The 15749-nt window shown below is 39.1% G+C and overlaps 2 protein-coding genes across 2 annotated transcripts in view; both read right to left on the bottom strand.

Moving 5' to 3' along the window:
• Positions 1-7972: 7972 nt before the first annotated feature.
• LOC146967530 (urotensin-2 receptor-like) lies at positions 7973-13489 on the bottom strand. Its single transcript, XM_085761685.1, has 3 exons — positions 13065-13489; positions 10929-11644; positions 7973-8759 (listed from the first exon to the last, which is right to left on the bottom strand). The coding sequence occupies exons 2-3, from the start codon at positions 11640-11642 to the stop codon at positions 8382-8384; spliced, it is 1092 nt and encodes a 363-aa protein (XP_085617811.1). The 5' UTR covers positions 11643-11644; positions 13065-13489; the 3' UTR covers positions 7973-8381.
• Positions 13490-14208: 719 nt separating this feature from the next.
• LOC146967529 (interferon a3-like) overlaps positions 14209-15749 on the bottom strand; it is a 2966-nt gene continuing 1425 nt past the window's right edge. Inside the window, exon 5 of the mRNA XM_085762220.1 lies at positions 14209-14235. Within this exon, the coding sequence (XP_085618346.1) occupies positions 14209-14235 (27 nt within the window). The remainder of the gene's footprint in view (positions 14236-15749) is intronic.

Genomic DNA, 15749 nt, shown 5'->3' with positions numbered 1-15749 from the left:
CACATCACATATTAGCAACATTAACCGCTGACTTGATATTCTGAAATGTACAAAGGTACCTGTTTTCCCTATATGTGTGAGAATGTATAACCTTTAAGCATGTAAGATATGACTACACTATTGAAATATTTCAATATAAACCCAGAAACATTGTCCCAACTCCCAAATAACCTGAACATGTAATTTGGGACAGCAAGAAAATGTCCAAATTAAGAAAATGTAAACATCATCATGAAACAATGTTTGTTTATTTTAGTACACCATTATGTCACAATTATATAACTTACAGTAAATTAGTCATACAGATGTAATAGCCTTATATTAAATTCCAACAAAAGCAGATGCCGGTCTCCTTACCTCCTGATATTTGGGGTCAGCTTCCTGTTTGATGCTGTCCACACCAGGGACGTGCAGTCAGGTGAGGCACTGTCAGGAATAATTGAATTATTTAGTTAATCTAAGGTTTAATTGTTTTTTTATTTCAGATAACTTTACCACAGGTTTAAATGTGTCAGCATTTGGTGATTTTCATAGTCTAATAAACACGACTCAACTAAGTTTGATAATCAGCCCCATGGCCACTTTTCCATGCAAAGGAGGCCTTTGTTAAAACATCTTTTTGTTTGTTCTCATTCCTCATGTTTAATCTTTTTCTATATTTGTCACTCACATTTTTTCTAATCCTTACACCTCTGTCTGTCTGTTTCTGTTAGAACCTCATCTCTATCAGTGAGGATTTATCCAGCACCACAGGGATTTATCGTTCTTATAAACTAATTTTCCCCTCTGGGATTAATAAAGTTTAAGCAATCATTAATTTTATTAACCTCGCTTGTCATGCAGTGGTGGAAAAGGCAGATAGTCATATTACTGTCTTACAGACCAAATATAAATAAAATTGGGTAAAATGTAAATATTTTAGCATAAATTCTATGCCTATATCCTTTGAGTGTCACAGACATGGTGAACAGATAGACCCAGACATCTGCTGCCTTATTCTGATGATCTAATTCTCTGTAAAAAAAAAAAAAGAGACAAAAAAAAATTCTGGATGAGGATCCTTCTTTGCCACACTTCCCTTCCAGACTAACTCTTCTGCTCGGAGACCAGCACCACTCCATAAGCCAAGAGCACCTGCAACCACTAGTGGCTCAAGAATCTAGATCTTGATCTCATTATAGCAAGTATGCTGAAGAAAGAGGTGCCAGCTGTTCTCTAAGGAATGATAGTAAATATCATTTCATCTATTCCAGTTGAATTTATCACCCAATGAGTAACAATTTATCTTCAACTAAGAGATAGATACAAACTGCACTTTGCGAGATAAGGTCAAGTCCTAATTTATTATGGAGAAAAACACGACATTCTCTCTGAGAGAAGCACTTGGTGAGAGACGGGGAGGAATACCTCCCAATTTTACTGGAAGAAACCTCAAACAGAACTTGGCGGGTAATAAATGATAAAGTGAACCTATTACTTTGGAAAGAATGAAGTAAAACTTATTTTACTTTATTTCATATACAGTAAGTAACACTGACCACTGATATAATAAAATACTATATGCATATGTTTCACTTTTTCCACTGATACTGATATCAAAAACAGTAAATCTCACTGCAACCACTCAAAAAAGACAGAGCGGGACTTAGAGGAAACTCTGGGCCAGAAGAATATCTTTTCCCTGTCTCACAGTGTCTCCTACGGACACACGCACATAGCACCTGAAAATCTTCAGGTGAATGTGACATTTTTGGACATTGGTTTTCTATTCATTAATTTACTGGATCAAGTTGAAGCTCATTTCACAAAGCAGACTGAAACCATGCCACCATCAGGATCAGGGTTAGACACTGGACCTTACTTTGAGGTCGTGTTTGCTGCCAGCTCTTGAGAGCACAATTATCATTGGTGTGTTAAAGTATTTATAGAGTGGGTAACTGAAATTTAATCTTTTTGTGTTGGAAATAAAGACATTGAAACCACCAGAAACTGACATGCAGTCAGAGCAGTAATCAGTCCAACAGCTGGAAATGACGAGAAAAGCTTAGCATTCAGGAGACTGACATCTGGTAGCCTGCAATCCCTCATGCTTCTAAAGCCTTGCTGAAAAAGTGATCTTAAGGCTAAACCGCAGTATGCACCAGTGTTTACTTTCAGATATTTATCCATGTGTTCATAACTGGAACCACAACCAGTAGGGGAAAATGGAAAAGAGCAGCACAGACAAGTCCCTTGTGTGACAGTTATTGGAACCAGATTTGTTTTGACTGCAGTCCAGTGCTGAAGAGATTTTACCAGACAGAGATCCAGGACCAGGTATGACTTTGTTGAGGATGTATTTAAATGATTAGGCTATTACTTTTCTTTTTGTTCTCTGTTGGGGCCCATGTGCGCCAAAGGGTGCAAAGAACCCTATTGGACCCTATTATTATTATTGTTAGGTGGCTTTCCCATGTTTGAAAACTCATGAAACTCAGTGCACACATCAGGACTGGAGAAAATTTACATATTCATATTACTCGGGACAAAATGGCTCAGAGGCACCTTCTAAGTTCAGCCCTTTGGATGTGTTTCACATACATACTGTGCATGGAAATTACAGAATGTCAGCCATTTTAATTTAAGTGGTACTTTTTTTTTTCTTTCTTTCTTTTTTTACTTTATTGCTTTTAATGCACATTAACAGGCAATTAACATCACAAAAGAATACAAAAAAATCATCTTGAGATTGGGTCTCATTTGTCACACAGAGTAAAGGGTATAGCACATATCGTATCTAGTTCTGTACTCGACAAAAAGGGATATTTTAGATTATAAAAAAATTAATAAATTAATAGAGTATTGTATAGTCCTAGGCGAGGTAACTGGGGTCCACCTTCTCATAAAAACAGGCACTTTTAGCTGTAATTGGGCAGTCATTCCATCATGTAGACATGTTTTGCTTTCTGTAACCACTGAGTGATCATGGGAGGGTCAGGCTTCATCCAATTGATAGTACTAATCATTTTTCTTGCAATCATCAACAAAATATGTAATACATTGTTCTGTGGTAAACAGGATATCAGGAAACACATCTAATAAAAATGACAAAGAGTCCATAGGGAGGTCCACTGCCAAAAAAATTTCCAGTTCTTCTTTGACGTTTTTCCAAAATATTTGTATTTTCGGCCAGTCCCAAAATATGAGTATGGTCACCGACCATACCACAGCACAGTTCCTCCAGCATTTGTTGCTGGGATTGTTTTTGGAAACAAAATTGTTAGTGGTGTCCTGAAGAACCTAATTCTGACCAGTCAAATTCTTTGTATAGTTGGCTTCCAACCCCCTCGCTCCCAAGAGTCGTCATCTATTATTGCAGATGATGACTATGTTGATGACTATGTCCCCACTCCAGTTCCCATTGTTGCTTGTCTGACATATCCATCATTAATTTTTTTGTTTTTTTGTTTGTGAACGGTGTTCAAACAGATGTATGAAATGATTTATTTGTCACTGACTCAAATACGGAATAGCATCCCCTCAACTGCTGTCAGCCATTAAAGGTCCAGTGTGTAATATGGGGGTAAAACCGTGATATCTAACGTTCAGATACTAGATTGGCTGGATGTTCCATGCGGGCTGCTGTACAAACATGGCAGCACAAGATGGTGATGCTCTCTAAAGCAAGACCCTTGCTATAAGTTTATAAAAAAGAAGAATTATAAGGCTACGAAAACCAAATGCATTTTATTTTATAGCGATTATACACTTACACTTACTACACATTCTTATAGCCTATACTTAAAATGTATTCATGGATATTCAGATTTTGCCAATAAACATTGCCAATTATTACACACTGACCTTTAAGTTAACATTACTAAAACGTAGAATGTAAGTTAGCAACTTCTTGCCTCATCTTTGGTCTGATAAAAGCAACTCTGGCTGACGTATTTCTCGGGACAAGCTGGGCACAGTCTCCATGGGAACAAAGCCATCAAGGCTGGTGGACGTGGTTTCATCTAAACTGGATCGGAAAAATAATTGACCTTTCAGGGTCAATGCAGCGATAAATTCCTGTTTCCTGTGTAAGATTTTGGTTGCTTATCGGTAAAAGCAAAGAAGCAAAAACATTAAAAGATTTTGTTTTTGTCAGGGTTCACTGCATTGCAACACTCTTTAATAAATTCCACTCTGCTTTATCATCTGGTTCTGTGAAGACATAAGCATTGCAGTTCATCAAAGGAAGAGAGGAAAGATAGTAAAAGCTCCGGGTTCAGAGGCGTTCAGTGCGGTAGACGTCTATTACGAGGTCTGAATTTTGTTGTGTTGTTGTTGCTTGTGCAAGAGCTTTAATGCCCCCTGGCCCAGTTGCCAAATTGTGGCCAGATGCCAGATGCTTTACCAGGGTCAGTAGAGAAGTATTTACGAGCAAGTTTGCACGACCTGAGAAGTATAACTACACACAGCTGTCCTGGGTCAGTCATGTTGTTCAACACGCAAGCATGTGCACACTCCTATACTCAGTCAGCCCCATCCCTCTAACATACACTTCACTGATGAAGTCACTGGTTTTTACCAGGGTTTTTTTGTAATAGGGCACAGGAGTCGCCCTAGGTGACTTGTAACATTTTTTGGGGGGAAATCAGTCAATGGACTTAGGCGACACAAAATGGGTCCAGTGATATACAGTAGAATGACTTTTTGAATAAGTTTACAGTAAATGATGAAAAGTTTAATCAACAGCATAAATCTTTTAGGTCTAGAACACTAACAATGAAGGATAGAAAAGGATAATGAAGTTAAATAGATAAACACTTTCAACTGTGGAAGTGGTTACTGTGCTAGAGTTGATCCATCATTTATGTACAGTTTCTTCAGTTTATCACTGACAGAGATAAGAAGCCAAATTAACTACAGACAGAATATTAAACTTCTGCCGTTGAAGTGAGAGTTATTTTCTTTTACCATCATCAGCCACAGCCCATTTGTGAACTAAGGATGCCCATTACTCTGTCCTCTCCACAACCAGGTAAAAAGAATCGGCGGTTTCATACAGAGTGAGTGTAGAGCCTTTACAATTGCAGTAAAATACGTCACTTTTTTAAAGAGGTGGTAATCATGTTCTCAATCAGCTGTTGGGATAGGTGTATGAATGTCTACTTAACTTGGGTACCGAATGAATAGCCCTTTCGTGATGCTGGTACACAATATATTTTTCTACAACATTTTGTATTGTTTGAAGAACGTTGAACTTTTTTGTGATAATCATTGACAAAATACACATATTGCATGTGTGAGTAAGTCACTATGAGAGGAGCACAACAAGGAAAACAATGCCACACTGTGACAGGTTGCCTGGCTATCGGGCCAAACAACCCACACTTGCATTCATGGGCGTAGCGGATGCGGGGTACACGGGGGACTATGTCAACTCAACCAGAGTTTGGCAACTTTAGTTTAGATTTTGATTTTGTATGTCATTTTTAAAGAGCTTAAGTCGGTTTCCTGGTGCTGCTCTGTTTGTTTGTGTGGTTCTTTAGCTAAGGAGAGGTGCAATCGAATGCGAGAGGATGATAAATCACTCAATAGACTTGCATTCACACATACAGGCAATTTAGAGTCACAAATTAACTGGTAAATAGGAAGAAAATAAGAAGAATTTTCACCATAGCACATGATCATAATCATTGTTCTCCCTGACATAGCCCTTTTATTTTCCATTTCTTTCTTGCCAGTTGACGATAGCAGAAAACAAGCTAATTCAGTCAGCGGATACCTTCTTGAACTATAGTATTTACATGCTGGAAAGGGTATGTGAGAGAAATGACCATTGTCATGTCCAGGGACTCCAGTCAGGTTGTTTTGTTCTGTCTACATTGTCTTGTGGTTTCCTTTATTATTTTGAAATGTCCCTCTCCTCTCATTTCAGGTGACTCACATACCCCTTCCTCGTTTTCCCCTGCTGGTCTGATTGTCTTCCCCGCCCTAATGGTTTCCACCTGGTATCCACTTCCTTATATGTGTATACTGAGGCCCGGTCCCATTTCTCCACATTTGGCTGAGTATGCTTGGTTACACACACACACTTTGGTGACGTTTTGCTGGTGGAACGTACATTTGCATATAGTGTGCAAGCATGTATTAAGTGGCCAAGTGCACGGAGACATTGAAAAGCAATCAGGACATACGTGATACAGCCTGTCATCTGAGTGCCAATATTGTGCAGACTGATGTTTCAATTACATTACTACACCTCTGTGCAAACCTAAACCAGCCAGGTTTGTAATTCAGAACGTGACATGTCCAAGCTTTTAGCAGAGTCTGAGCCTCTGCTTAGACATTTTCATCTGTTCACCTATAAAGAACTCCATCATGACAAAAGAAACAGTGCACAGCAAAGGTTTAATAAACAGTGCTGCTGGATCACAGTCTCATCTACTCCAAAAGTGTCTCTATGCGCAAGATTCAAATCATAAAATGTGTGAGCCCAACTCCGTAAATTAAAAAAAAAGAGAAAAGAAAAACACACAGGTTTAAACAGAGTGTGATGAAAAATATTCACAAATGTTATAATCAATAGAGAAGAGTTTCCCTTTGTTCTGTGCCAGTTCGTCTTGTCCAATGAACCAGCGACTTCTCCTATGCCAGGCTCCCTTACCTATGTCAGGTTTTGCTCTTTTGCTTGCTTCTTTGTTTTGCTTCTCTTAGCTGCAGAGTTTTCCTCAAAAGAGTCATTTTTTGTTCTTTATCCTAACTGTTGGTTTTTCCTCGAAAGAGTCATTTTTTGTTCGCACCTTGTCCAATAAAAGACTGTTAATTTTGGAACTGAGTTTTGAATAGTGCATTTGGGTTCTGAGACCAGTCTTGAAAATGCATGTACAAAAACACTGAGAAATAAATTAATTTCGTATTTGTTTATTTCTCTGAATTTACAAATAAATAATACATTGTAGGCATGTGCAACATGTCCAGACACACCCAAAAATCTCAGGCAACCATAAAGCAAACGAAACGTGGCCATTTTGATTTGATTGGTCAATTTTGGCATTGTTTTTGCAATTTCCACACCTATTTCAATTAACAATATCACGGCTATTGTCAATCAGATTTATTTGTCTTTTGAATAATGTGGACTTCATATTTATTGAACCTCATGTTAAGACCTTTATGATGAAAAGTTTTTTCTTTATGTCAATGGGTGTGGCGGCTTTGGTGCTGCCAATTTAGATGATACGCCAAGACAATTAAAATAGCTCTCACTCACTTTGTCCACACAGCTCTTGTGGAAACCAGAAATACTATGTTTTACATTAATGTGCATTGTGCACTAATCCTACATTGTTGACCTGATCCACTTAATTTCATGGCCACACAAGGATCAACAAGGTGATGAAGCTCTATAATGACACTCTTGTGTCCATATGTATGTCTTATATATTGCCTATTGTCTAAATTGATAGAATGAGCTTCATTTATTGTAAACTTTTTTCAATTTTTTAAGACTAAAAACAGACATCTCCAATATGGTGGAATTCAAGTCACAATTCAAAGCTTTTATGTGAATAGTTTAAAATTAAGCTGTGATGCAATCCCCAACCCTATAACCCACTCTATCTGCATGGTGCATTTACACAAGTGTCAAAGAATCATGCAACGTCTTTTACAATTGTCCCTCAATCTGTTATACAGTGGGTTTCCTATTAACAAAACCAAAAAACATTAGATATACAGAGTGATTTGTATTTCAAAAGAAAACACATTAATGTATTTTGCCCTTCATTTAATGAGGTAAAGCACTGCAGCCTGTTCTGCTGACTAGTTTTCAAAGAAGAAGAGGCTATTAAATTGACTAACCCTTTGGGTTTTGATTAGATTACAGAATGGTAAAGATATTGCACAGCAGTACAGTGTCAGGTAGCAACAAACAGCTAGCATGAAACCAGTGACATTTCTCTAAGGAGTTTTTCTTATAACAGGGGAACTGGTTTTCCTCATTGTGCACAGATAGTTGGCTTTTGGTGTGGATTACTCATGACAAATGTAGATTGGAACTCCATGGTCCAAACATTTTTTGGATCCCCTATGCAAACAAATATTTTATTTTTGCCACACTGTTCCATACAAAAACATAAAGATGCAGAGTTTACACATGGACATGTCCACACTGCACACCAGGAAGTAGAAATCCATTAACAGACATGTCAGAGGGTAACAATCAATGCCATCAGTAATCTCATAGCCTTCCTCCAACACAGCTGCCAAGTCTAAAGCATCTGTCGAATCCCAGGCTATTGATCAATAATTGATCGTGGAAAGATGGAAAAAAGAAGCAGGAAAACGGTGCTGTTTCCCATCTGCTGCAAAATCCCAAATTTTGGCAAATGAAAGCGGCTCCTAACTCATCGACTGCTTGTATGAGCCCTCAGAGAGGATGTGTGTGCGAGCATGAAGCTCTCAGTACACTGCTGACTGCTGGATGATGAAGACCTGTGAGACGAATGCTGAAAACGACTCCTTCTGTTAAAGTACCTGCCAGCTGTCCAGGAGCGCTTGTGCTTCCTCAGGTACTCCTTGTAGTTTTTGCTGAGCAGTGTGTAGAGGAAAGGATTGATGCAGCTGTTGGAGTACGTCAGACACGTGGTCAGATAGTTGATGTTGCGCATAGCTTTGGTGGAGAGGGACAGCGAGGGGTGGAACTGACCCAGCAACTGCCAGATCCAGAATGGCAGGAAACACGCCCAGAAGAGAAGCACAATGGTGAAGATAAGGTAGAGCACCTTTGGGGTCATAAGAACAAAGCAAGGAACTATTAAAGCAGAAGTAAGCAGAATATTTGTGTTAATATAAGTCTTAAATAGTTATATCTTCCGACAGCAATCACTTATATAGAGTGTTTGGTCCGAAACACGGGTCTGTCGGTCACTCTGCTCTGCTGTAAGCCGAGGAGAAAACTTTCCTTGTATCCTACAACCTTTAACCAATGAGGAGAGAGAACGGCATAAAGGGGCGGTCCTCTCTGTGTGTGCAGCCAAGGGATGCACGTTAATGTGGTGACGTAGGGACGAGGGAGGGGACTGCTAACTCCATCGGCTGACAGAAAGTTAGCCAAAACGTACTTCTGCTTTAAGTATAGATTTTTCCCTTGACCAGTTTCACAATAAACAAGGAGTTAACTTGTCGACTTCCACCACAGCCATTAAATTATCAAGCTCAGTAAAGTGGTTGAACAACAGACAGTATTTCAAATATGCAGTGTTTGTGAGGATGTCATGTCATATGAGCTCATAAATGCTGTCACTTTTACTCAGACATTCTTAGTAGCATTGTTAACGGCACTTTTAAAAGTTGCTTTTAACCATAGTACAGGCAATCCCTTAAATCACACATAAACAAGTTCATCACAAAGACAAGTGAAAAGAAAGAGCAAGAAAGAAATGGAAAATAAAAGGGCTATGTCAGGGAGAATAATGATTATGATCATGTTAATGGAATGCTTCAAGCAGAGAACCAAAGTGATGCTGCAAGACTCATAAATAGCAACTGTTTTCAGCCATTACAAGCCACTCTCATAGAAAAAATAATGAATCAAGGTTGAGTCAGGTTTGTACGTAAGAGCCTTTCCTAATCTACATCTTATACAGTATATTAGGTTCAACCTGATGGATGTGATTTGCAGACTGGGGAAGATGTGGAGGACAATGTCTAGTGATTCAGACTATCAACTAAGAACAAATGACTCAACAGAGCTTAGGTCTGTTCTAGATAAAAGGAAGAATTTAGGGTTTTTAATTTCTTGCCTAATGCTGACATTTCTCGTAACCATGACCATGGCCACGTCAGTAATTCCAATGAAGTTGTTTCTGTGCCAGAGAGGACTATATACCCAGGGGGCAAAGCAAAAAAACAGACACAGAGCATTGTAAAAGGTTTGAAAGGTTTGAAAAGCTACAGGGGGCCAAAACCCCTCTTCTTGGGTGATTTTGCTGGAGAAATTATGTAAATGCAAATATTTAGGTACTACAATGGCATAAATAGTCATACAACTATAAAATTTGGCAGAGAGTATCTTCTTGACACATAGGTCGAGGCATGAAAAAAAGATTTGATTTTAAGATATCACCCTCAACATCCCAAAAAAGTACTGTTCGCCTGACAAATTCTCATGAAAATTATTATTTTTCAGCACTTTATGGAGAATATCTATGCCTAACATGTATATAGAAAACTTCCTTAATTCATAAGCTTCCATTTGAGTCCAAGATAGCCTTTCTACCACCTACTGGAAAGCTACAGGCTGTCTCCAAACAATGCATTAACTACATTCTATTTCTGGTCTCCCCAAAGTGAACAGATAGATAGAGAAGACCGTTGGCCACAGCAAGTGGGGCTTTTGAGATAGAAAGGCTATCTTGGACTCAAATGGAAGCTTATGAATTAAGGAAGTTTTCTGTTAGGCATAGATATTCTCCATAAAGTGCTGAAAAATAATACTTTTCATGAGAATTTGTCAGGCGAACAATACTTTTTTTAGTCTTTTTTGGGATGTTGAGGGTGATATCTTAAAATCGAGTTGCAAAAACCCCTGAATCTTTTTTTCATGTCTCCCCCTATGTGTCAAGATACTCTCTGCCAAATTTTATAGTTGTATGACTATTTATGCCATTGTAGTACCTAAATATTTGCATTTACATAATTTCGCCAGCAAAATTACCCAAGAAGAGGGATTTTGGCCCCCTGTAGCTTTCCAGCAGCTAGTTGACCGGGTTGTTCGCCCAGGTTTCAATCCTTGAAGTTCCTAGATATCATTTCTGGTGTCAAACCTTTTACAACGCTCCGTGTCTATTTTCCAAAAAACTGGGATTTTGCCACCTGGGTAATAGAACCACTAAAATAAACAGGGAAACCCCCCAAACCTCTCATATCCCATAAAATAAACTTGCACTAACCTTTTGATTAGGAAGTTTCCTGGTCTGTTTGAAGTGTTCTGTCTGTGAAACCCAGTAAGTCCGCGCAAGCTGGGTATAGAGATAGCCAATGATCAGTCCTGGAGCGACAATGCTAGTGCAAAACAGGATGGAGATGTATATCTTGTAAGACAGTGGGGATAAGGTGGACTGACACATGGCTTTGCTGCCCACTGTCATTAACTCGATGCTCACAATCATCGGCAGGGCCAGGATGAGAGAAGCTGCCCAGGCCAGCAGAGCGATGGCCGTCCGGTAACTCTTTGATCGTTTTACTGTGTCAAGTGGCTTGAGCACCGCAAAGTAGCGCTCTGTGCTCATAATGGTCAACGTGAAGATACTGGCGTGCATGGTCAGAAAGTCCATGCTGATCAGAATTCGACACCCCGTGTTTCCAAAATACCATCCTTTCAGGAAATGTGTGCTGACCACAAAGGGGATTGTGAGAAGATACAGCAAATCTGCCAAAGCGAGGTTTATGATATAGATGTACATAGAAGCCACAGTCCTCATGGAATGACACATGACCACCAGAGTGTAAATGTTTCCCAAGACTCCAATCAGGCACATGACAGAGAGGATGGTGCTGATGGTCAGGGTGGCGGCCGTGTCCTCGTGTGCGTTAAGAACAGGGTCAGTGACATTGGCGCCATTCTCCACTACGACTCCTATAGGCTCCATGGACACTGTGGTCATTTCTGGGTGGGTGAGAACAAAAAGTCAAGGATGAGCGTGGTGACATCACGAAAAAAATGACAATTATTGAGGGATTTGTCATTTAGTGGCCTGGTTTTTAAACTTTCTTTCTTTCTTTTCTTTTTTTTGCATAAATATGATGTATAAATGTTTGTTTAATTCAATCCACATTCTCAATTTGTGAGGGAAAAAGCCTTTATGAAAGCCCTTAATGAGTTTGTTTCCAATGTAAATAAGATCCATCTGTATTGATGCAACTACCAGTCCAGTAGCACCAGTGCAAGTCTTTCGGTTTAAGTAACTTTGCCAATTGCAGGGGTGTGGACTGGGGGTGAAAGTACAATCCACTAAAAGATTCAGTGGCCATAAACAGTGCGAGTAGAAGAGGATAGCACCTACAGGTACCTGCCAAAACCCATATTGTCGCAGTTGGAAATAAAAACAGAACAAAACTGTAATTAAAAAAGAATGTAGTGTCCTTATTTATTGCTTCTGAGTCATTCAAAACTGCTTCTCAAATGTTTGCATTACGATGTGATCCAGCTGACTGATACTGACTGTTGTGGGGTTTAGCAACCAAACATTTGTTGCAAAATCTCCCGAGTTATGCGAACACAAGAAGTTGTGATGTTGCATGATATTCTGTTATTAGAACAAAACAGACAGCATCTTAGACATTGCAAATAAGAGCTTATTCTTAAGGATTTTTGCCTGGATTAATAAAGGTAAAAAAAAAAAAAATTAGACGTGACTGTGTATGCACATTTTTACTTTCCAAAATCAACACCTGTGAAAAGTGTGTTTGATTTGTTGTTCTGGCATGTTTGGTTTTTTCACATCCAGACCACATTCTTTTACTCAGTCTGTAATCTGCAATATAATACACCATGAGGAACAGTATGTTGTTCAAGTTTTCTGCCCATGAGATGAGATGTTTTGAAATAGAGATGATGTCTTACCTCAGATCGTTAAATGGCTTTTGACACATCTGAAATCACATTGGGTTTTATATAACAGAGGCTACAGCCTCATTCAAAGGATTCATTTTTTAAATTTGATGTATTTACTCAGTATGAGCAAAGTATAAGAGCTATATATTTAGAGCTAATTGAGTCATCTTCAGTCACTGAGCGCTCACTGGAAAAATGATATGAGCTGTTAAAACAGAGCCAAATCATACATCAGAGTTAACTGTTGAAGGGGCACAGAGAACAGTCGAGTTAATAGCTGCCAAACCACAGACAGGAATCACTGTGGGAGTATTATTTTATAAGCTGTTCCAAAATCACCAGGTGCAGAAATTAAGTCTATATTTCAGCCTTCACTAATCAACGGCCCTTTTTGAATGCAATGATATATATTTTATAGAAAATTTGAATCTATTTAGGCATGCAGAAAAACACATAAACTATTTAGTCTTACCTGGGGTATGTGGGTAGACAGGGTGGAAAGATTCAGCGCTCAGCTATTCCAAAAGCCATGCTTTGTCTCAATTTGCTACTCCAAACCTCACTTTGCTTACTGCAAATATTTCACATGCTATGAAAGTCCCAACAGTATCTGAGGGGTGGCACATGCATATGGAACAAAGGGGGAAAAATCTTTCTCCAGTCTTGAGGAAGGAAAATAACCAACATGAATTATCCACAGCAAAACAAATCCCTCCATTGTTAAGCTGTCAACAGTAAATAAGTATCCAGATTCAAGAAAAAGTTGCTCTTAAAAAGGATTCAGAATTAAAAAGGATCAAAGGAGACAAATACATACGCATTCTGATATGAGGAACATATTAAGCTACAACTGATTGTTGAGAATCGCCCGTCTGACTGACTATGAGAGTAAAGAGACAGAGAGAGAGGCAGAGTGAGAGGGTGGAAACAAAGAGAGAGGAGCACAGTGCTTTTTAGGCAGTCTCACGTTGACGTTCAAAGAGGGAGGGAGAAGGAGAACACAGGAAGAATGGGTGAGAGCATGGTATGCAGGAAATGGGCATTGCTCTCAAAACCCTTTGCCATCTATTTCCATTACAACACACTACAAACTTGGGTGTGTACTACAAATGTGCAACACAAGGACTTGGGACACATGGCGCACTGACAGAACAACCCCGCTGACACAGACACAAATAGCAAAGCTAACTCTGACCCACTTTTAAGCTGTCATTCACATTGGTGTAAAATTGCCAGTCAGATGTTCTGTCAGTGCATTTGCAAGAGCTACAAAGTATATCAAATGTGGGTGCAAATAATGCAAGGTAAAACAAAATTCAAGGTCAGCCAGAAGAACACTGGTTGCTCTGTGTGTGTGTGTGGTTGTTTTAAAGACTCGCTCAGATGAAAATGAATAACCCTTTTCATGTTGTTCACATGTTCCTGTGGCATTTTTCTGATTCTAGAGGACATATCAGCAGAAAAGCAAGTGCAAAATTGCATTTCTGAGTATTTCTACCTTCAAACTGCTGTGAACCAACGGCAGACCCTAACTGGCAGTTTCAGGCAGACTGCGGGTTGATGTGTGCAGAGCAGCACCGTCTCCGCCCACCACTCAGAGGCACATTTCTAATGAGCTACTGGTGCTCTGCAGAAGGAGAGCCCTGGGAAATGGCACACGTTTTGTGATTTTGCCTAAAAACTTCACAATTTAAAGACCACTGAGAATGCTTTAAAATAACTAAAAAGGGTGGTTGGAGGGGGTCTGTCCATTCACTGTCTCCGGACTGGTTTCATTGGCAAGGGGCCGGGTGTTTAGCACAATTGCAAGTTAGTTTTTGAATTGAGCTAATACAGATTCTTCATTATGACTGTCAGAACTCCTCCTGTTCACTTTATATTGTTGCAGGAAAGAAATGTCCTGGTCTGAGCCTGAATATGTTTCTGGAGATCGTCGCCAACACTTAACATTTGAAAACACTCAATGGAGATGATCAGGGTAATCAGGGATCAAGATCCAATAGAGTTTATTATTTCACAAGATATAAACCTGGATTAGCTCGGGAAACAAACAGATCAATCAATCAATCAATCAATTTGTTTATTTCGGGCATGTCAATTTAAATCATCATCATCACACTTCATCTTCGTTCAAATAATACAATACACATGGCCGAAAGGGAAAGCGGGAGAAGCAAAAGCTTATCTAGTCCCGCCCCCATTACCCACAGAATAAGAATATTTGTTATAATCTTTTTTTTTTCTTCTTCTTTTTTTTTTTTTCAAGATGAACTTGCATAATCTTTTACTATATTTGCTGCGTACGCAGAAGGAATATTCACCTCTTTTCCAAAAAAACAACCTCTCTTTTCTGAGAAACTAATGGTTATGGATATCCACTATTCCCTCCAGGGCTGGCTGGCGCCCAACTCTCCAGAGAGCAACCCAGGGCTTCCTGGCTGGCAAGCAAAGCCAAGTGACCAGTGACCCTAACTCTCCAGGGGTGGCTTCCTAGAGGTTTTTCTCTTGGGCTGACTGGCAAATCCTGGTACCTCTTGCCCCCATAATTTCAAAAGCAACTCAGGCTGTATTTCACAGCTGTATCTGTTCTAAAAGTATTGTATCAGTCTGAAGTGGAATGGTTGAGTAATAACGAGTAGTTTAAAAAAAAAAGAAGAAAAAAAGACAATCCTACTGTACATACAATACAGTGAAATATGGAGGTTCAGAAGGCTTTTATTCTAAAATGCGACATCAGATTGACTTGATATTTTCTGGGTGTCATCCTGGGGTCTAGTACTATCAGACTGAAGTGGAATTGTTGAGTAATAACGGGTAGTTTTTAAGAAATATGAATCCTAATGTACATAGAATACAGTGAAATATGGAAGTTCAAAGGGCTTTTATTCTGAGATTCCACATGTTTTCTGGGTGTCATCCTGAGGTCTAGTAGCCTATTGGTCAGTGAAGTAATAGAAATAAAAAATAAGTTAAAGAAGTGGTAAGTAAATGTACTTTCCAACACCAGAAAAGCACAGATTTGGTCATCAATACTGATTAGGTCAACAAGGGAAAGGAAAACAGATGATGTGTAATAAATGTGCTGTTGCTCCCTCTGTTGAATCAAGGTAGTATTGCATCAATAAACATAGGCAACACAGAATATTTCACATTGTAG

This window comes from Trachurus japonicus, chromosome 19 (genome assembly GCF_045865225.1).
Source record: "Trachurus japonicus isolate A0001 chromosome 19, Traja_1.0".
Lineage (NCBI taxonomy): Eukaryota > Metazoa > Chordata > Actinopteri > Carangiformes > Carangidae > Trachurus > Trachurus japonicus.
The sequence above is the reverse complement of the archived record's forward strand: the minus strand, read 5'-3'. Positions and strand labels throughout refer to the sequence as shown.

Coding starts and splice junctions, on each gene's coding strand:
- LOC146967530 (XM_085761685.1), bottom strand. CDS start 11,642: ATGACCACAGTGTCCATGGAGCCTATAGGAGTCGTAGTGGAGAATGGC. Junction 8,760..10,928: donor GGAAACTTCCTAATCAAAAG/GTTAGTGCAAGT, acceptor ATGACCCCAAAG/GTGCTCTACCTTATCTTCAC.